At 40.5% G+C, this 21,118-nt stretch overlaps 1 protein-coding gene across 2 annotated transcripts; it reads right to left on the minus strand.

Annotated features, from left to right (window-relative positions):
- Positions 1-796: 796 nt before the first annotated feature.
- On the minus strand, positions 797-12,759 carry sap130a (Sin3A-associated protein a). 2 transcript variants are annotated; one of them, XM_082525220.1, is made up of 21 exons: positions 12,513-12,759; positions 11,014-11,141; positions 10,662-10,936; positions 10,049-10,216; positions 9,868-9,964; positions 9,567-9,679; positions 9,339-9,463; positions 9,061-9,208; positions 8,887-8,977; positions 8,697-8,801; positions 8,347-8,488; positions 7,852-7,967; positions 7,449-7,736; positions 7,182-7,356; positions 6,605-6,700; positions 6,161-6,522; positions 5,831-6,076; positions 5,615-5,740; positions 3,453-3,556; positions 3,117-3,230; positions 797-1,934 (listed from the first exon to the last, which is right to left on the minus strand). In XM_082525220.1, the coding sequence occupies exons 2-21, from the start codon at positions 11,123-11,125 to the stop codon at positions 1,776-1,778; spliced, it is 3,162 nt and encodes a 1,053-aa protein (XP_082381346.1). In that variant the 5' UTR covers positions 11,126-11,141; positions 12,513-12,759; the 3' UTR covers positions 797-1,775. The 2 variants fall into 2 exon arrangements, with proteins under 2 accessions (XP_082381346.1, XP_082381347.1); XM_082525221.1 differs by lacking the exon at positions 12,513-12,759 and adding an exon at positions 12,160-12,299.
- Between the last annotated feature and the right edge of the window lie 8,359 nt (positions 12,760-21,118).

The raw sequence follows: 21,118 nt of genomic DNA on the forward strand, positions 1-21,118 counted from the left end.
TGACGGTGGGAAGAAAAACCCCCTGTTAACAGGAAGAAACCTCTGGCAGAAGCAGGCTCAGGGAGGGGCGGCCATCGGCTGTAATAGGCTGGGGGTGAGGTGAGGAAGGAGGTTAATAATAACTAATTACCACCTGATCCAGCCCCAACTATAAGCTTTATAAAAAATATATATATATATTTTTTTATGCCTAATGTTAAAAGTAAAGAGGGTGTCTGTCTCCCAAATCCAAACTGATAATCTGAAGGTTTATCAGGAAGTCTTTTAGGACAACCTGATAATATTGAATTACAGCATCCAGCCTACAAATAATAAATGGATGAACTAGTTTTTCAATAATATTCTGATGCAGGATGTTTCTAATTTTAGAGATTTGCAAAAATGCAAGAACATAGTCATACATATTTCTATAATGCTGCACTGAATGCTGAACATATGCTAATTAATTAATTGCATATGAATTAGTACAACAAGTATCAGTTCCTGGTTTGTAGTACAGTTTGAAGCGCAACGTTCAAACACTGGCGTACAGGCAGGGAGGGTGAGTTTCAGTTACAAACTGAAACTACATCTGTTTTACACCCACTGCAAGTCTCACTGTGTAAAGAGATCAAAATGTTCTACCTGCTTAAAACCAGGTAGAACATTTTGCTACCAGGCTCATCCTCAACCTGTGACTCCATCTGAGTCAGAATAATTTCCTAATCCACTCATATTTATATAAAGCTGTGAAATGTTTTTATATACGAACACAATTAGCAGGATGAAAACTCAAAAATAAGAGCAGAACTTGTATTGTTTTCAGTATCTTTACTATAATTACACAGACAAAAACAATGTACAAGGTCTGGATGTTTCAGGCTCACTTCAGCTCGTACACTCTGCAGCACAAAGCGGCACGTCACACAGCACACAAAACGTTTCATCAAGTACAAAACTGGAAAAGAACGAGGTCGATGGAAAAACAGAAGCACATTTACAGTGATTTACATGAATTCAGTCCGCTGTTCAAACGAGCACAGCCGCTCTCTTTATTCCAGATTAAGTGAAAGATTTGATGGCAGTTTGAAATATTTTCTCATATCCGGATTTTTAGATTACGCCTAAATTATGGCTGATAAAATATCTTTTTTTGTTTTCTCTTTAAACAAATTAAGCTGCTGGATTTTTTTTTTTTTAAAAAGGAAGCAGAAGAAGTAACCTGAAACTTTTCTTTAAATGACATTTTAACAGCATCTGGAGAGCGTGTGGAGCAGCTCGGCCCAGTCCATCTCATGTACACTGACAAAATAAAGGCACAGACTGATGAAAAGAGCACGACTGAGATTAGTCCGTTTACAGTTTGCTAAAGGAGTCCTTTTGAATGATTCTGACCGGCTCCGTTGGATAACTCACCTTGCACCTCTTTTTAGAGCCGAATATCACAGATACACAATGTGCCAAAAGTCTTACAAGAGGCAGAAACTAAGTTAGTAACAAGGATCTTTCGGGGGGGGTTCATACATTAAAAGAAAGGGGAAGGGGGCAAAACAAAACACGGTGGCCATCAAGTGGCCACTCTAACAACCTACAATGTTCCTGTGTTTTGAACGAGAACCAGTTCCTGTTCCTCGAAGCCGTCCTGTTGCTCTTCTCTGTGCCCACAGATATGGAGGGTGCGTGTGATTGTATGCAGCAAATCATAGCACCAAAACTCTGAGCAGCTCCTTCACCCCTACACGGAGAGAGAGGCGGTGGGAACGGCAGCGGTTTCTTGGCAGATGGGGAGGTCGCTCTTACGCCCGTTCTTTGCGCTTCAGTTTGGAGGACTTCTTGACTGTCCCGTTCTTGTTGAGCAGCTTCAGGACCTTCTCCTTGTGGTCGAGCACTTTCATCATGGTGTCTCTGGCCTCGGTCACCTGGTCCATCACTAGTTTACAGCGCTGCATGTTACCCTGAGGAGAAATGTACTGATTGAGTTTGCTAAACTCATTACTAACATTACATGTACCTGAAAGAGAGAAGTTGTGGGCCTTTTTCCAGCCTGCCTAACAAGAACAAAAAGGAACTACATGAACAAACTACAGAAGAAGAAAAAAAGCAGCAATTTACAAAACTCAGAAGCCCAATCTGTGTTAAAGAGGATCTGCTATACTCATTTCCAGCCAATACTTCTATTCTTGGACTCCAGAGCAGCTTTGCATGATTACAGCTAAAAATAATCCTTATTTATCTTACACTGGGCCTGGTCCCGCCCCTCAGTTCATCCTCTGTCTCCTCCCCCTTAAAGCGAAGCTTAATTTGATTGGCTGGCCATTGAACAGCTGTGTTACACATAACCATATGACGGCTATCTGCTGTCACTAGGATCATAGAGAGCCAAGTCTGTGTTTATAATGAAGGTGTCAAACATAAGGCGCGGGGGCCAGAAATGGCCTGCCAAAAACTCCAGTTTGCCCCACTGTGTGATTTTAGAAGATGTCCAGGGTTTAAATTTTTGGACTTTGAAATCAATTTTACTTTAGTTTTAAACATGTTTTTGCTGCTGATGACACAGAGAGAAAAGCAGAGAGAACATTGGTTTGTTTTTAGTATAAACTTCATTTTTCAGATGCTTTACATTGTGGGTTCATAAGCTGTGCTGTTCGAAACTTTAAGGAGAAATTCAGACAAGTTGACAAAACCAAATCGCCTCTAAAAAGTGAACTGGATTCAGAGAGACACAATATTCTTCTATAACCAACTCAGCATCATCACTGGACCAGGGCAGGCGGACTCACCCAATAAGCAATAAAATTTGTATCCACATGGTTTATAACCAAATGAGTGTATTTTGGAGGGTGAAGCACTGAACTTTGCTTTGTCATTAACTTTGCTAATCACAGTGAGAGTCTGGCATTAAACACATCACAGGTATGCTGTTTTTATTCGCACCGTTCTTCATGTTTTCATTCCTGTTTAGTCTTTTTTTCTCCGCTGAGGTTTTAATTATCTATTTACTAAATATCTTAAAAGAAGTCCTGAAGTTCTTAACTCCGGCCCACCCCACATGTATAACTTAGGAAATACTGATTTTTTAAAATTTGCATAACCTGAGCAGTGAAACCTTTATTTTTAATGTGCAGCAACAACCTCACCTGTATTAGTTCGTTAATTCGGTGAAGGTCGTCATCTGCGCCGGCCCTCTTCTTTGGAATCAGACCCTCCTGAAGGGTGGAGAGGCGGCTGTACACATCATGCTCCAAACTCGACTGCAGAACAAGCGATAAAAATAAAAAAAATCTGCTTGTTAAAGAGCGTAAAAGTCTCTGAACTGAAATGCAAAGTCACACTGAAATATTGTAACATTTTTTTAATTGATTACATTTCTTTTTAAAAACAGAAGCTCACTTTAAGCACTATTTCCCCCCAATTTAAAGACAAAACTATATTAACTGGGCCAATATAATAAAGGTCAGGAGGTCAGCACCCACCAGCTGCCTGAGCTGTGCCGCACACAGGTGAATCTTCCAGCCTTGTGCTCTGCATGCCACTCCTCTCTGATTGGCCATATCCTGCAAGGAGCCCTTCTTCTCTTCTGAAACATTAACAAAAAGCAGAATTAAACTGAGGAAAATGACAAAGAAGATTCAACATAAGCCTTTCAAACACTTCACTGATCGCTCCTCTCTGTTTTTTAATTTTAACCTCAATTATTTGAGTTTGGCTTTTTTTTTTTAAATGATAAAATCAAGATTATAATACAAACAAAAGGAATTTGTTTACTCTTATTGCATATTTGGTATTATTGTAGGATCTGCCTTACAATATAAAGCGCCTTGAGGTGACTGTTGTTGTGATTTGGCGCAGTATAAATAAAACTGAATTGAACTGAATTGATTTTGTCTTGCATGATTCAGAAGCATAACAGTGCATTTTTGCTCAACCCCTCAAACTCTAAACTCACTCGATGTTTAGTTCAACTTGTGTCAAGATAAACAAATGGTTATGACTTACCTGCAATTTAAATCAGTGTCTTTTACGTGTAATGATTTATCTTTATTTATAACAGTGTTTTCACATTAATGAGCTTTTCAGGGTTTGCACGCATTTTTCAGGGTCAAATTCAAGCACTTTTTAAGCACTTTCAAGGTCAATTTTCAAGCTTTTCCAGCACATTACCAAAAAAAAAAAAAAAAAGGAAAAAAAATGCACGTTTCCCTTAGCATCACCTCTGTAAGGCCATGTAAAAAAACATTTGTTAAAACATAGAAAAATGCCCCACAGACAAATACTGAAAAATGAAACTATATGCATGTTGCACAAACTCAAAAAATATATACATTTCTCTTACAAATTAAGATTTGCAAATGTGAACAAATCAACTTGTTAGAGATATTCATCTCCACTTGAAAAAAAACACAACAACAACCCCACAAAACAAGAAAACTGCACCAAACACCACAATGATACACAGCAAGGCCAAACTAATAAGTCTTTTCATTAGATATTGATGCTTCTTTCCTATGTGACACAAAAAATAGGAGACAGATGTTTGTTTGTGTTTTTTAACTAGTTAAGCACCCAGCACCCCCAAATATGGGGGAAAAAGGGAGGAGATCACGTTTACTCAGTTACAACACGAGGTCAGAAATATAAGTGCCGACATGAGTGGTTTCCACAGAAACCTCTGAATCTCAGCTAAAATCTCATATAAACCATTTCTGGAAACACCAAACAAAGCAAAGACACCAAACAGTTAAAAGAGCAGTTACGTCACCATGAACCTGTGGACAGGTAATATCCATATTTTGATTTATGATTTTCTGGAGTTAAATGTGAACTGAAGCATATTTTCAAAGGTGTTATATGCTATAAAATACTTAGACGAGGGATATAAAAAAAATCAAATTTTTCTATGTTTGAGTCACAGCAACTTTGCCATAGTAACATCTGCAGTAATATTTACACGTCTGATGACATCTCACAAGTGTTAGCTTTATTTTGATACCAAGACTGTTTACACAGAGTTTGTAATTGCAGAGAAATACTCCATTTATTTTGGTCATTTCATTTTCGAGCAGAAAGCTCAGAAAACCCCTGGGGCCTAATAGCTTAAAGTTAATTTCCAATAAAACCAACTGTAAGTTGTTTAACTACATTGTTGTCTGTATTATTGTTAAAGTTGTTAAAATGCACAAGCATCTACCTAAAATCTATTTATTTAGTCTATCATCAGTGATTTTATTAAGTACAATTATAATGTATTGTTCATCTCTGGGTGGCCTTTAGGGTCAAAAACAGTCCCTGATCATGGCCTAACTCTCCACCGGGTGACTGTGTCACCCATCACCCTTACCTCTGTTTTTCTTTTTTTGGTTCTCATTTGAATTATAATAGTAATTAAAGTAAATACCTTTAATAGCCATGTTTTCAACTCTGTTTTTGAGTTCAGGATCTGCATGTTTGATGCATTAATGGATAATTAATTAATCATACAGCTGCACAAAAGTTTACAAAAATATCCATCAATATTTACCACACATATAGGAATCTACAGTGAAATTAAAAAGCAACCCCCCTTTGCAGTTACTGAAAAAGCTGCTGCTGGTATGAAATATTAAATATTTGTGTTTGCAGCCAGTAAGACACTCACCTTTGACCCGGATGTCGCTGTACCTCTGGAAATGGTGATAAGCAGCTTTCCAGGGGTTACGATAGTGCCGCAAAAGTGTAATAGGTGGGCGAGGCTTCACCGGCACGTAGCGCACTCCTTCTTCATCTTCAACATAGAAACAGGTGTTACAAAACTAATAGTGCAGACAGGAAACATCACCATCATCATCCGCACCGCCATGATCAGTTTACATACCGACATACTCCCTTGGTGGAGATTCCCGTCTCTCGGCCCTGCCGGTGATGGGCCTGCCTGGGGTCTTCTCCTCATCTGTGCTGTTAGTCTCGACCATCTCGCTCTCCTCTGTGGAAATGACATGCTGCTGCTTGCGGGGCTTCTTTCTCGGGGAGGCTCCAGGGATAAGATCGCCTGTGGCTGGGGTGCTCAGGGTGGACGTCTGTGTGGTGAGGGCTGGGGCCGCTGACATACTCGTGTTGGGATCTAAGGGGAAGCCTGCATGTTAGTTTTTATTTATATTTTCTATAAAGATGACTTTAACATTTGGAGCACAAACACGTTTGTCACCTGGCTGAGAGGTGTCCATCGCCTCCACTTCCTGCTTGATTTTCACATCTGGGCAGACAGAGCTCGCGGCACATGCTGGAGTGCTGCTGGCAGCCGGCTGGGTGGGGGAAGCCACAGTGTTGGCCATCGAGGCCGGGACAGGGGGAGTCACAGCCATGGCAGCCGGCAAGGAGGACAGGACAGTGGAGGGCTGTGAGGGAGGCACGGGGCCGGGTGTAGCCAGCATGGTGGGGATGGCTTGAGCGAGGTGCTGAGTGTTTGAGGACACCGCCTGCTGCTCTCCACCCTGAGAAGGCAATGCTTCTACTGTAGCTATGACAGGAGGGGCCACTGCCATGTGCACCTCAGCTTTGGGCTTCACTCTGATGGATGAACAAAACCCGTTACATCACTGACACAGAACAGGAAATGAACACGCATGTAACAAATGAGACACAAGCTCACCCAGCGGGTCGAGGCGATCCCGCTCCTCTCACGCCGCTGTCAATTCTCCCAGTACTGGCTTCAGACTGGGCGGGGATCAGGTTCTTACGAACACACCTGAGAAAGGGGAAGTGTAGAAAAGAAAACATTAAACTATTTTACTGGAATTGGAAGTTTGATATGGTTTGACATGGATATTTTGACACTGTGGATTCAGAGCTGTTGATCAGCGTGTGAAAGTAATCCTCCGTTTAGAGCGAGTACTGAAAATCTCCAACAACGATGCTTCTGTGTTTCTCCCTCACTCCTTTACTCTCACCATGTTTGGTTAAAGAGATTTTATATATAAGCTTGAAAATATTCAGTTCAGTGCTGTTTCAAACCTTTAGTTTGTTTACTCTGGTTAGAATAAGTTGGTGAGTTTACGACTTTTCCTGTTTTGGTTTCAAAACTAGCCATCTCTCTAGTAGGGAATCATCTGTGTATTCATCTCAGTTTTATTTCTACCCTGCAAAATGTCTCAGCATTCTCCATATTTATTTTAGAAAAACAAGATGTAAGGTTTACTGCAAAACCCTGCTTCATGTGTTATACTCACGTTTCATTGGCGGGCTTCTTGCGGAGAATACTCGGTCTTGGGGAGGAGACCAGTGTGGGAGCTCCTCCCACTCCTCCCCCCTGGGTGTGCGCCTGCACCATGGTGGCTACCGGCTGGGTCGTGCTGAAGGTGCTGCTAATGGGGCTTGCTACAAAGCCATCAGCCAAAACAACCCCTGAATTTAAAAAAACAAACAAACATTAATTACAAACAAATTTCAGTAAAAGACTCAGAGACCATGCTATTTGGTATGATCTAAGTAACTACCAGGCTTTGCTTCAGACTGCGGTTGCTGCTGCTGTTGAGTGACCGGCGCCTGCTGCATTCCCTGTGTGGTGATTGACGCAGACGTGTGCAAACCCTGAACGCCTATCGATGCAGGCTGAATGCCCTGCGCTGCGATCGGTGCTTGCTGGATCCCCTGGGTGCTGATCTGTGCAGACGGCAGACCGATGCGGTCCACTGCCATCAGCTGCATGCGGTTCAATTGCACAGTGGTCGCCACGCCCACTCCAGCTTGAGCTGGCAACGCTGAAGTCGGAGCTTGAGGAGTAACTTAGAGAGCACAAAAGGGTAAAAGATTTTTCAAATCCCAGGCTCTACATTACACTAAACTAGACTTAAGTCCTTCCAATAATGAGCAGACACTCGGACTATAGCAAGTGCTTACCGGGGTACGGGCGGATGGTGGACACAGAGCTGCTAATAGGGGTGTAGGTATGTGGCAGAGGGTATGACGAAGTGTAGGCAGGCAGGAAATACTGGAACTGCACTGGTACAGAAGGTCTTAACAAGAAAGAAACAAGAATTAAAACAAGATCGGATTGGTTGTCTTCATTGTCTGTGATGTTTTATACTTTAAACTCTTGTGATCTGGATCATTGCCACATGCTGGTCCAGACTTAAAGAGATATTTAATATATTTAATACTTTTGAATTGGAAGTTTTATGGAGGGAGAACAACAAAGAGGATATGCTGAAAGGTAAAATGGAAAACACAATGTGACAACTTGTTTTCTAATTGGCCAAAAATTTCAACTGAAATTAAACTTGGATTAATTCCACAACTTTAGAGGAAATAAGAGGAAAGCGCACAGATTTTTGATACAACTGTGTAATACCCCATCATATGATCAGACTAAATTCCCCAGCACAGTGAGCTCACCTATTGTCGCTGCGGGCTTCCATGGTGACAGGGTTGGGAGAAGACCTGTGGCCAGGGATGGGGATGAGGTTGGCTCTCTCTCCTGGGTAGTCAGGCTGAACACGGGGTGAAGAATGGGCGATAGGCTGAGGGACCACTTTAGCTGTGAACAACACCCCAGAAGACTGTTAAGAAAAGCTACATGCTAATAATGAAAGGTGAGATAGCATATGTAGGGATGTGCATGCACTAGAAATAATATTTCATTACTTCCAAGTTGTAAAAACGCAGCTCGTTCTGTTCCATGTCATTTAAAAAGGCAGCAGCACAAAAATGAATGTTGCATGAACGAGGCCAAAGAGTCAACATACCAACAGGGATGGTGGAGGTGGTCACTGCTGTAGCATGAGAAGAGTGTGAGGCCATTGTCATGGTGACAATCGTGCTACTCGTCATTTGGGTGTGTGTCACAGCGCCTAAACAGAAATGAAACAAGATTTCAGCTTCTTCTTTAGTAACATTACAAAGATTTGACATGCTAATCAAGATAAAAGCTGATACCTATTGTAGTTGTTGATGGCACAGTGTTCGTGGCAACTATTGGTGCCACAGTTGCTGCAGCTACTGGTGTCACATTACTGAATATGGATTTCTGTATGGAAAAAAGGCAAGATTTTAGTTATTATGCAAAATAAATATTGCATATTTTTGCAGTGCATCATCAAGAGTAGTAACCTGTGTCATTGTGTGCGGAGGCTGGGACTTCTGAGCTCCGACTGCAGGGTGTGATGGCAAAGTGATCCGTGTGGCTGTGTCACGGGTCCCCTGAGGCCTCTGGATGCTGACAGCGGGTGGAGGGGGGTGAATGGTCATTGCTGGACGCCTGAAATAGTAAAATAAATAAATAGATAAATATGACCTCTTCAAAAATGCAAAGTAAACAAGTAGCACTAAACTGCAAACAAACTTGGCTAAGAACATACTGAACGATCTCAGACTTTATCTTTTCTTACCCATGTATCACCTCTGGAGAGTGTGAGACTGTCTGGCTGATAACTGGAGATTGAGTTCTAGTCACTGAGATGGGAGCCACCACGGTTGGGAGGACAGCTGTAGAGGTTGTTGCAGGAGATCGGGACTGTGGACAGTATGGAAAAACAAAAAACAGCAGCAGCCTTATACTCTGTGCTTCTACATAACTAACATGAATATTCTTATTTCTTTAAAGTTCTGCAGGGCACCTGAATCTGGTGAATGATGTGTGGCACTGTCGGCTGGGCAGTGCCTGCACTTGCTCCAGTGGCTGGCCGCAAGACAGTTTTGGAGCTGGACATAACAGCTGCTGCAGCAGCCCCTGCAGGACAGAAAATACAGCAATCCATCAAAATGCAAGCCTGACATACTGTCGACAACATTTAGGAGATGACTGTCCAAATCAGTTTGCATCTAACTTTTACTTTCTCTTTGACAGATCATTTACAAGTACTCGTTTCCCAAAGCTGCACTAAAGGTACTCCCACAGGAGTCTTCCTCGCTATATACCTCGAGGCAAGTGTGGTGGGAAGGACTGTTGAGGAACTGCAGCAGGGGTCCTGATGATCTGAAAGTTCGGCATCAGGTGCACGTTGCTTGAGTGACCCTTAAACACCAAGAAAGCAGTACAGGTCTTTAGTTGTCAGCAGGAAAAAGACAAACATTAAAAGCAAATGTAGAAAAGACTCACCTGCTGACCACTGATGGTTGCCACAGGGATAGACGGGGTGGTAGCGATGCTGCTCTCGATGGTGACTGTTATGTGACCAGGCACCTTGGGGGGTATGGGCATATGAGCCTGGTTGGAAACTGGTGCTGGAGCAATAAGCCGACTTGGCATTGGTGACTTCAAGACCGCCTGAAAAAGACATCAATTTAAAAAAATTAACATCTGTTTGTTTTAACAAATAATACAAGCTAGATGATCAGATTCAGACAGCCCAGGTGAAAGGTTCAAGCTCAAGTAAAAAAAGAAATATCCTATGATGAGATTCCTGTCTACAGCATTACATTTTCCCCCCACAGATCAGAGTTTTACTGAACCTTTTGGTACTTCAGAGCTAATTTTAACTTTAAGTTATTGTTGGGTAGCTTAGTCTACAATAACATACTTTTTAAAATATAAGGAAAATTGGCGTCTTATTATTTTCAGGAATTGCAAAAACTGAGACCAGGGGGGAAAATGTTACGTTGAACACTGTCTACACTCAGAAAACTTTGCCAATATAAGAGAGCAAATTATGTTCCTTTTACTTTGGAGATGGTTAAGTTTATAGAAACTCAAACAGAGACTTAAAGGTCACCTTCATCTGGCTTTCAGTAAGCACTGCAGGCTGGCCCTGTGGGAGCTGGACAGAGGGGGTCGGTAAGGTCGCAGGTGTGCCGGGCTGAATGGCCACATTTTGGGTGGCAGCTGGAGGCTGGCCGAGCTGCGTCTGTACTTGTGGGTATGGTCTGACCACCATGGTCTCTTGCTTTTCATCTCTGAAAGTTGAGGTTCCCCCGCCACCGGCAGGTGGATGATCATGCTGACCGTGGTCACCATCCCGACTGCTGTCTGCATCTCCACCACCTCCACCTGAGGAAAAACAACTTGATTAGACATCAACTACACACTTACATCTTCTCTGCCATTTTTGTGTGATTAAATGTTACCTGAAGCGCTTGACGGTTGATTGACAGGCACCAGGTTTCCAGGTGCTGGGATCTGAGGTGCTCCCCCACTGGAAGCAGGCAGCCCATGTCGGGGGAATTGCTGGGAGCTCATTTTAACTATTTATGATCTAAAACAGGATGCAAAGCAGATGCACACAGGATATGACAAAGTTAAAAACACCATCATAGGCATCATGGGAAACAGGGAGAAAAGGCTGAGGAATGCCAGATTTGCCAAATTACACAAGAAACTGACTGAGAATCTGTGACAACTGGTCTAATGGAGTTATTAATCCAAAAGTGAGATTTTTGGGGTGAAATTGTTGTGGATATAACGAGAGGTGAGGAAAGAGGTTCAAAAATGAGTTTCCACCGCCATCTGTAAAACACAATGGAGGCTCAATCATGGAGGATATTTTGAAAATTAATGTAAATATGAATACAAAACGTTACGAATGTAAGCTCGTTAGAACTGCACAAACTCCGTTTTGGCCTTATGTACTGTATTTCCATGTATGTTTGCATGTTTCAAATAATTTCTGCACCCATTTCCCAATGTGTCAAGACTTTTTGCACAGTACAGTTCAGTTTCTAATAGGCTTTTTTCCATACAGACGCTGTATGCCTACTACGATTTAAAAATTAAATATATTTATGACACAAATATCTTTTACGGCATAACTGTTCATTATGGACGTGCTTTGCATAGTTATGGATACAGACCATCTTCACTCTTACTGAAAATACTAAAACATCCAATTATTAAAGTTAATTATTGTAGCTACGTACAGACAACGTGAGACTGTAAGCCCCGAATACCACACAGGGTTAGCTTAAGTATCCCGGGATGGGGTTAAATTCCCGACCTGAATAGAGATTATTTTCCCCTGGTATAAATACAAGTGTGCCGTGAAATTTTAGCTCACCCTTTGGTCACAAAATATTTGAAAACCTCTGCTCTTGACGATCCAGTCCGAGGACCTCAACAACAACAAAAGCCATGTAGATTAACCCTTCGCATGCAGCGCGGGAACGTAAAACGGACAGACGGAGGGCAGAGAACGTGTCCATGAAATTAAGAGCTGTTTAACATCACAGGAAAAAGCTGTATTTGAGTGTCTGAAAAGGATCGAACGTCTTCAGTACCTTTGTTTGACATTATGTAGTCGGTATCGTATGACAGGCAGCAAACTGAGTCGATGCGCACCAAATATGACGTTAACAAGCATGCACAGAAAAGGCCTTTCAACTAGAATCACACCCGTTTTCAGCTCAGTCAGATACTATCCACCGTGGTGGCTGTTTTAGCCTCTGTAACCCTAAAACCGAAAAGCTGCCTCATTAGGCAGCTATCCCACCTAGCAGCATGCTAACACTGGAAGCGCTAGCCCCGCTAACCTGCTTTTCATGCCAAATCCTGAACTTTATACAGAGTACAGCGGCACAAACTTCCTACAGCTAAAAGGACAAAAAGGCTGTTGTGTGTGCGCAGACTTTACCGTATCGATGAGTTGCTGGGCAATGCTCGTTTTGTGGATTACAATTTTTCCATTCGTCTTTTCTTTTTTTCACTCTCAAAATGCAAGCCGGAAGACCGCTGAGAAAGGACTGCACCTACTTTCTACATTCAACCAACCAGAGAAGGGACTGCTCGATCGCTAGCCAATAGAAATGTTTTTAGCGCCATAAAGCGGTACAACGGGCTGAAGGAGGTAGGCGGTTGTTAGGGGGACGCTAAGACACTCTAGTCACGTGATCGACGGACGCAATCGAGCTCACTTTGGAGCCAAGTGGGAACCTCCGAAAAAAGGAAGCCAAGGCGGAAGTGCAAAAAACTGCAGTTCCTCTAAAGGCCACTTGATGCTGCCTATGCTTCAACAGCAATGAAATATCCGCACAGAAAGTAATTAATTCAAAGAAATAAGCGACCAGACACACAATTCAAGAATTAAATGACAAAAAACACCCCAATATTTTTAAAGTAAAGGATTTCAGGCACCCCTCATAATGTACAATAGTCAAAAATCCTGTTAAAGTGTTAAGCTGTCTTTAACATGTAAATTTCCTGATTTACGGGAGAAATAAACACTGTTAATATGATCTCCACTGCCTGATTTTTGTTTTTTAATAAACAGGAGCTCAGTCTCCCTTTGCAAATCAAATAAAACATATCCCTAGGGTTTTTTTTATGTTTTCATTTTCGCTTAGATGCAAAACAAACAAAGAAAGCTTCTAAATCTTCCCTTTCACTCATGTTGCTATCCTTTTGTCACCAATCACAAGGACAGGAACAAAACTTAAAGTAAAGCTTCAAAACATTAAGATCCAAGCCCTTATTAAAGACATTTTGTTATCTTACACTTTATGCTTTCCCCACTACTGAAAAAGCTCTGGCATGAAGTTCAGTCTCAGCACACCAGGTGTCAGTTTGAGAGGAGGAGCAACTGTAATACCTTCACATAAACACTAGAGAGCAGCAGCAGGTCATCAAAACATCTTTACATTCTCTACATGTTTCCATTCCCCCCCTTTTCCCTTTTTAGTCACACTAAGTTTTTCATCTTATAGCCATTTTGGTTAGCAACTTTTTTGGTTCCTCATCAGAGCAAATCACAGTGTTGGATATTAAACCCCCCCTCAGAAAAAAAAACTTACTTAGCTAATTTTTCTACTTAATATTTTTTCTACTGAATCTGCATAATGAGTATTTTAATTTACGTTCTAAAGTACATTTCAGTGAAAATTTGCATTAGTAGGTGGGGTTATGTTTTAAATAAAACAGCTTTTAAATATAGAATTATGCTCAAAGTCTTCTCTAGCCCCTTTTCATGTAAAACATCTGTATCACCCCAAAAGTCCAGATGTTTACTTTCCCCCCATGTATATTGCCGATCATATATCTTTTGGTTTCATGTGGGCCCCGACATGATAACCAATTTTTTAAAACATCCTCGAAGCTCCCCTGGTATATGTCAAAGTTATTAACTTCATGTAGAAGTACATGTAAAAAATATTTTAGCCAACTGACATAAAAATAAGAACTAAACTTAACGGAAAAAATGAGAACAATATTTTCTGTGATTTTCTGCTTTGGTCAAAATTATTGCTTTAGTTTATCTTTGTTTACTGAGACTAAAATTACAGTGAAACTACACAATTAATCATAACCACAAACACCATCTGGAAAAAATGTATACAACAAAGCAGGGGCGGAGCGGGGGGGTGGCTTACGGGGCTTAAGCCCGGGTTGTTTTGTCAGAAGCCCGGGGTATTTTGGAGTGTAATTTTTTCATAGTTAGATGCCTGGCTGACAACTGTATAAAACAAAAAGTACACACAATATTCGAAGCACATAGTGCACACTGTGGGAATTTACGACTGTGCGTGAATCCCCCCCTGATATTGGTATGATCCAAGCTCAGGCACTAAGCGACTGAGCGAGGGGGCGGGGGGAGCTGCTGCCCGTGAGTCCGCTGTTGGAGAGACGGAGCCAGCCATACTAAGGAGAGCTTAAGTTTGAGCAGGTACCAAAGCAAATCATTCGTACCGTACAAATAATGTAAATATGACGGTGCATCACGAAAGATTGATATGAAACTGATCACTTGACCAATATTATTTTACTTGCTCTTCAAGTGAATCAACAAATGGCGAAATGAAAAGCCGAACAAATGCTATTTTTTAGAGAGTCTTAGCTTACGTGTGTTTATTTCATATTTTCAGTTCTTACCCTCCCCGACTAATTCGGTTTCAGTTATGTACTGAAATATAAGAATGGACATTAGAGGGTTCTTTCAAAGAAAAAACTCAGGTAAATGTTATTTTATATATTATGCTTTGTTGTTCAGTATATTTCTATGCAAAACAAGAGGGATTTCAGTACACAGCAGGATATTCACATTTGTAACCAGATATTTACATACACTTTAGGGAGAAAACATAAAACATTTTTACTGTACAACATCAATTTAGAGTAAACTTTTGTTTTAGATAAATATTGAAATATATTTTGAATTAGTTAAATGTCAGAATAAAGAGAGACAGAGCTGTCTATTTTTTATCACTTTCATTAAATTTAGGAGTACATGTACACTAAGTTTATTGTTAATTAATAAGAAAACTCCAGACGATTCCATTCTGAGCTGAAGAAGCTTCTGATAGGTTAGTAGAGTCCATGTGAGTAAATTGGTGGCACAGCTGTGGATGCATATAAGGCAAAACACAGAGCCTGTTTCTTTGAAATGGGAAAATTAAGAGATGTCAACCAAAACACCAGGAAAAGAACTGTGGAGCTCCATAAGTGTGGCTCAATTTGAATACAATTTGGTGCCATTTGCAATTAAAAAACACAGACAGTTTCTCTCTTTACTCTTAAAGTTAACAAATATGTTTTTATATTTATCAATCTAAAAAAATAAACATTTAGTCTGATTTGATGTTACAATTAAAAAAGTGTTTGTGTTTTGATCTGAAGAGTTTGTAAATATCTGGTTTCAACTGTATATTTGATGATTGTCAGCACAAAGAGGGAGAGAGAGGAACAGAGAGGGAGAGAGGAGAATAAGGACAGAACAGAGATGAACAAGAGCAGGTGAGACACACATGTTAGTCAAATGGTTGCTTACTAAAAGTATCACTGTATCATAGGTACTCATGTATCTCGTACCTAGTGTTTCTTTTTAGGTTTGCTATTTTTCAAATTCTATATTTATTAAGTTCTGCAGGCTTGTTTGCACAACAAGGCTAAATAATTATATAAACTTTTCTCAATCTAAATATTGTACTTTGGTAGAATTAAATAAATAAGTGTAGTGCAGGTCTATGATGATTTTTAGTGCTACTATCATCTAGTTCTGATTGTGGTTCTGTCTTGGTTAAGTCCTCAGTAATCCTGCTTTTGAACTGTTGTAGTCCTGTTTTAATTCTGGATCAGTTCTGGGTCTGGTTGAATTGGGGTTTAGTCCTCGTGTCTTGATACAGCCCCGACTTCGTTCTGTCTTGCTGCTCAATTAAAAAACTAGTTTAAGGTGTCCTGCATGTGTGATATATATATTTCCCTATATGAAGTCATTCTTTTTTGAACAAAACTCAAAACAGAGCCTATTAATCTTTCAGTCATTTCTACACCCCCCCCCCCTCAAAAAAAAAAAAAAAATCCCACATGCATACTACCCTTTAGGGCTAAGCCCCGGGTGTTTCAAATGTCTGGCTCCTCCTCTGCAACAAAGTAAAAACCATTGGAAAGATATAAAACTATGCACAACTCTGGGTCATATCGTTAGGCTATTCAGCTGCTGGATTACAAACAACATCTCATACCATCAGTGTGATCAAATAGATATATACATATTTTTTGTGGGAAACATGTGAAAAAGTTCTGTAGAAACAGCAACAGGATTAGGATATATGAAACTGTACTTTAGTTTTTAAGGGATTTATGATGCTGTTTTTGGGACTGGCTGATTTTTAGCTAACAGGTGGAAATGTCTGTTTAAAGGTCGGTTCAACAACTGTTGGATGAATTTGGCATAGATATTTCTGTTGCCCAGCGACTTTGCTGATGCCATGGCTTTTTCTTTTGCCCTGTTTTGGAAATATGCTGCCCTCCATTAGCACAATCAAAAATTGCTCTTTTATTATAAGTAAATATGTTGTAATGTATTTCAGCATTAGCGCACATCTACTTCAGTTAGTTTGCACTATTTTTTAAAGCTAAAAACTAATTGCCCCTTGGGGATAAATAAAGTCTTTCTGATTCTGATTCTGACTATCAAATTTATGGCACCTTTTCTGTTTTTTTCATGTTTTATAATTTAGGATATTAATATTAAATTGTATTAATATTAAGTTTCATAAGATTATATACTGTTGCGTGACCGGGATTATACAAAAGAGTTAAAAGAGATGCAGGACATAGTAATTAACAACGTGTAAAAACAGTCAAGACAACCAGACCAACAGAAAGATTGAAAAAGCAGTCACAGGAAAATAAAAACTCTTTCAAAGTAAAACAGGAAATGCTAAATGCTGCTAAATATGGAAGTAGGAAAACTCCTAGTAAACACAAAGCAGAGGAACACAGGGAGGTACGAGTAATAACAAAAGTGGAACCCAAAACTAAAGAAAAATCAAAACGATAAACTTCATACACCAATGATTAATTATATAAAGGAAAAGAGTATTGGTACGATAAACTAAAAGAGAACATTTTAAAAGAGTATATCTGAAGATAAAGTATAACAGTTATTTAAGTCACTACAGTATTTTCCCACTTAAGTGTTAAAACAGTATCAAGTTCTTCTTAATTTCTACATTAACATGAGTGAAAATTCACAAACGATCTTTCATCAGCGATTAGCTCTCTCCACATAGTCATCATTTATATCCACCTGGATCATAAAGGGTTATTCAACCACTGCTGCATGCTGAGGCATGCCATGGAATTCCCCAGCTGTGCCTATTCAGTTGCATACACCTGCTGGTATGTTTCTTTAAGTTGTGAAACACTCGTAAATTCTTGGGATATTATTTGTGACTGGTTTTATTTGGAACGATTAAATGAGTCCAAGGAAGTAAGCAGTAAGTTAGTAAGATCAGTGATTAAAAATCAAGGAAATGTTAACATGAGTACATGAGTACAAGCAAAAGAAAGAAACACTGTTTTTCTGTGACATACCAGTTTGACTCTTACTCATTTGTCTGCATTGTTAATTACTCATAACCATTTCAGACTTCAGTTAAGTGACTTTTCACAGCTGTACAATGTCTGATCTTAACGTTGACTCATTTTTTATTTTGGTTTTTTGGTTTTTCTCTGGCATGAAGGTTGTCCTCTGCAGCACGTCTCTCCGTGTTGCTACAGACACAGTGTGTTTTGACTCATCTAATAATTCCTTCCCTACAATGAATCGGCCTTTCTGGATTGTGCAGCACAGTTGATTCACTGGAAACCACTAGCAGACCCAGACAGCAACCAGCTAAAGCACCAAAGAGAGGTTCTCCGTGGTTAATGAAGTATACTCTCCCCAAGAACCCCTTTAAACATGGCAGCTTCATTATCTCACAACTCAATTAATTAAACAAGTCATTATGTCTGAACTCAATCAAACACTGAGGCACCACAGAGAGCTCACAAAGCTCCAGATTCTTTCAACTCAGTTTGGCTGTTCTCCCAGATGTTACAGTAAAGTTTCATGTCCAGGCATCCATGAAAAAAAAGGATTTGTAAGGTTTAGCAGAAAGTTACTTACATTAGCCAGATGTTAACATATAATGATGTGGTAGCTGGTGGCTAGCTACAGAGATATAGTTAGGCTAATATATACACATCAACATAGAGCAGATGAAGGATCATGTTCAGATGTTCATGTTGAGGGTCCCCGATGGGCAAAGTGGAGTTGAAGTTTGAACTGGATTCAAAGTCACCATCTGGCCAGAGAGTTTGCACGTTCTCCCGTGTCTGCATGGGTTCTCTACAGGTGCTCCAGCTTCCTCCCACTATCCAAGGATATACATAGGCTTAGGTTAATTGGAGATTATAAAATGATTAATGGCACAAATGTAAGTGTGAATGGTTGTCTGTCTCTCTATGTTGGTCCTACCATCGACTGGTGGCCTGTCTAGGGTGTACCCCCCTCTCACTCTAGGCCCCAGCCCATTGGGTAAGAAGAAGAAAATAGATGGATGGAGCTTAAAGACATGCTGCACATGAACAGTGCTGATAAAACACTGCAGAAGCTGATAATGATGACTTGGACTTTTGTCTTAAAAAAAACCCAAGACAAAACACTTTAGCAAGATAAAAAGACATCATCCTCATGAGAACGTGACAGAGAGTGACATGTCACCCAAACAATGCTCCGCTGAAATCGACAGAGCTTTGCTGTGACGTTGGGTTGAAGTAGGAGAGCAGAGTAAGCTCCTTTTCTCTAAGATGTCAGCTCCTCCCTGCTGGATGCGTCTTCTGCTGGAGTTCTTCGTCTCCACCATCACCAAGTGGTGCTCATTTGATCTAATGTTGTTGAGTCTTTACCGTACTACATAGAGGTGACTGTTATTGTAAACGGACTTTTTATAAATAAAGCTTAATTGAATTAAGTCGAGCAGTTCAGCAAATAATGTTGCAGTGGACTCAGGCCGAAAAATTTGCTTCCAGTGGCCTCCTCTGAGAGATTTGCATCGTCTCTCTAACATCCCTAAAATTAGAAGTCAGTGCCCTGATTTATGTGGAAACGCTGAGGGGGCGGGGGCACATTCCATGGCTGCTGTAGGCAGGAAGTTTTGGAATCTCCATGGAAATCAAGGCAAAACACAGAGCCCCACAGTTATTTTTCCAAATATTTCACACATGCCTTTAGTACAAAATGTGCTCAAAAGGAAAGGAGGACAAATGATTTGTTACCAACTGTCCCCTTCATTCCTCACACACACTTCGATTGTATCTCGCATTGCTTCAAATGGCGCTTGACTTTAACATTTTTCTGACTGTAGATGAAGCGTGAATTATGTGGAGTCTGCACTTTCATACCATGAAAAACAAACAAAGTCGAAATTCAGAACATTGACATCTGTTCTTGATCCACTCTGATTGAATCACGCGCACAGTTGGCAGGAGTCACAGTGGTGAAATCACGGCGATAACCTGACAACAGTCTTTGTAAGTTATGCTCCAGTCCGCATGTATGTGGAATGCATACATGAAGGTTTAACCTTTCTCCATGCAGACTGGATGAGGATGACTTTTCAGCTAAATTTCCCACTATGATGCTGTTCAAACTTAGTGCTCACGTAATCCTAACCTTTCCCCTCAGCTGAGCCTCACCTCACTCACAGTTACTGACATACGAGTCAGGAAATGTGATCTGCATTTGCACAGATAGGACCAAAATAATGGGAAATCACAGACCGCATGGTGCCAAAGCTGAAAATGGTACTCAACACATGGCGATTTATTACTGCAGCTTTTCCCCGCCTGAGAAAAGTGGCACTCGCCTATGACAAGTAAAGGCAGCGAGAGGAAAATGTCTGGCATCCGAGGAATGAAATTCCAACCTCAGCAAGGGGGAACAAGGAAGACAAAAATATTTACATTAAAATTAAAAGTTTACCGAGGAATTCCTACATGTCCCTGCACATCTTGAGAATATATAAGAAAGCACATCCACATCAAAATACAATCAATTACTTGGCATTTGATCTGATTATTTGAGGTTAAATTTGTATTTCCATTTAACTTGAGTAACATTACAGGTTCTCTTATTTTCTGAGAATTCGTGTGGATTAGTTCCTGCTGGGCAGGTTTGGAGAATCACTTTGTGTGAGATGAAATCTAAAATCCTCAAGAACTTAATTTTCTTAGGATTTGAGGTACAGCTTCTGGTATTTGTCATGCAAGATGCCTTTATCTTAACAGCAAGATAGAAAAAGATTGCTGTGAAACTAATACGGTACATTTTGTTACTTGCAGAGTTTTTGTACATCATATTGTGTCTCTGCTTGAAGAAGACCAACCACAGCTGAGCAGTCATAGAAGTCACAGAAGAATAGAGAAAATCTTGGCTCAGTTGGTGTAGTAGATTTATTGGAAGGATGACTGATGACTGAGGAGAGACATTTTAAAGAAAACTTGGAGTCAAACAGTAAGTACAAATGTTTAACCCCAACAGCCTGGTCATCCCCTAAATCCAGTATATCTAAAGAGACCAAAACTACAAAACTAGTAGATTTTTGTCACTTTGGGGATCAGCCTCAAGTGGACAGAGGATAGAGGATTTTGGCTGAATTTTTCAAACTCGAAGATTTCTGAGGTCACTGAGATGTTTGGAAAGGGTCACAGCGACAAAAAGAAATGAGGCCACTCTGGAAGTGTCTGAGCTGAAGATGTTAAGATTTTCACTGGGAGTGACTAGAAATGAGTATGTCAGAGGAGCAGTTCAAGTGTGGATATGAAGTTAGAGAGGCTAAGATGGTTTGGACTTCTGCAGAGGAGAGATATTGGATATACTGGACAAAGGACGCTGAAGATGGAGATGCCAGGCATGAAGAAAATAGAGGAGACTCATGGACGTAGTGAAGGAGGACAGGCAGACGGTTGGTGTGACAAAGG

The sequence above is a fragment of the Aulonocara stuartgranti genome (genome assembly GCF_965226115.1).
Source record: "Aulonocara stuartgranti genome assembly, chromosome: 23".
Lineage (NCBI taxonomy): Eukaryota > Metazoa > Chordata > Actinopteri > Cichliformes > Cichlidae > Aulonocara > Aulonocara stuartgranti.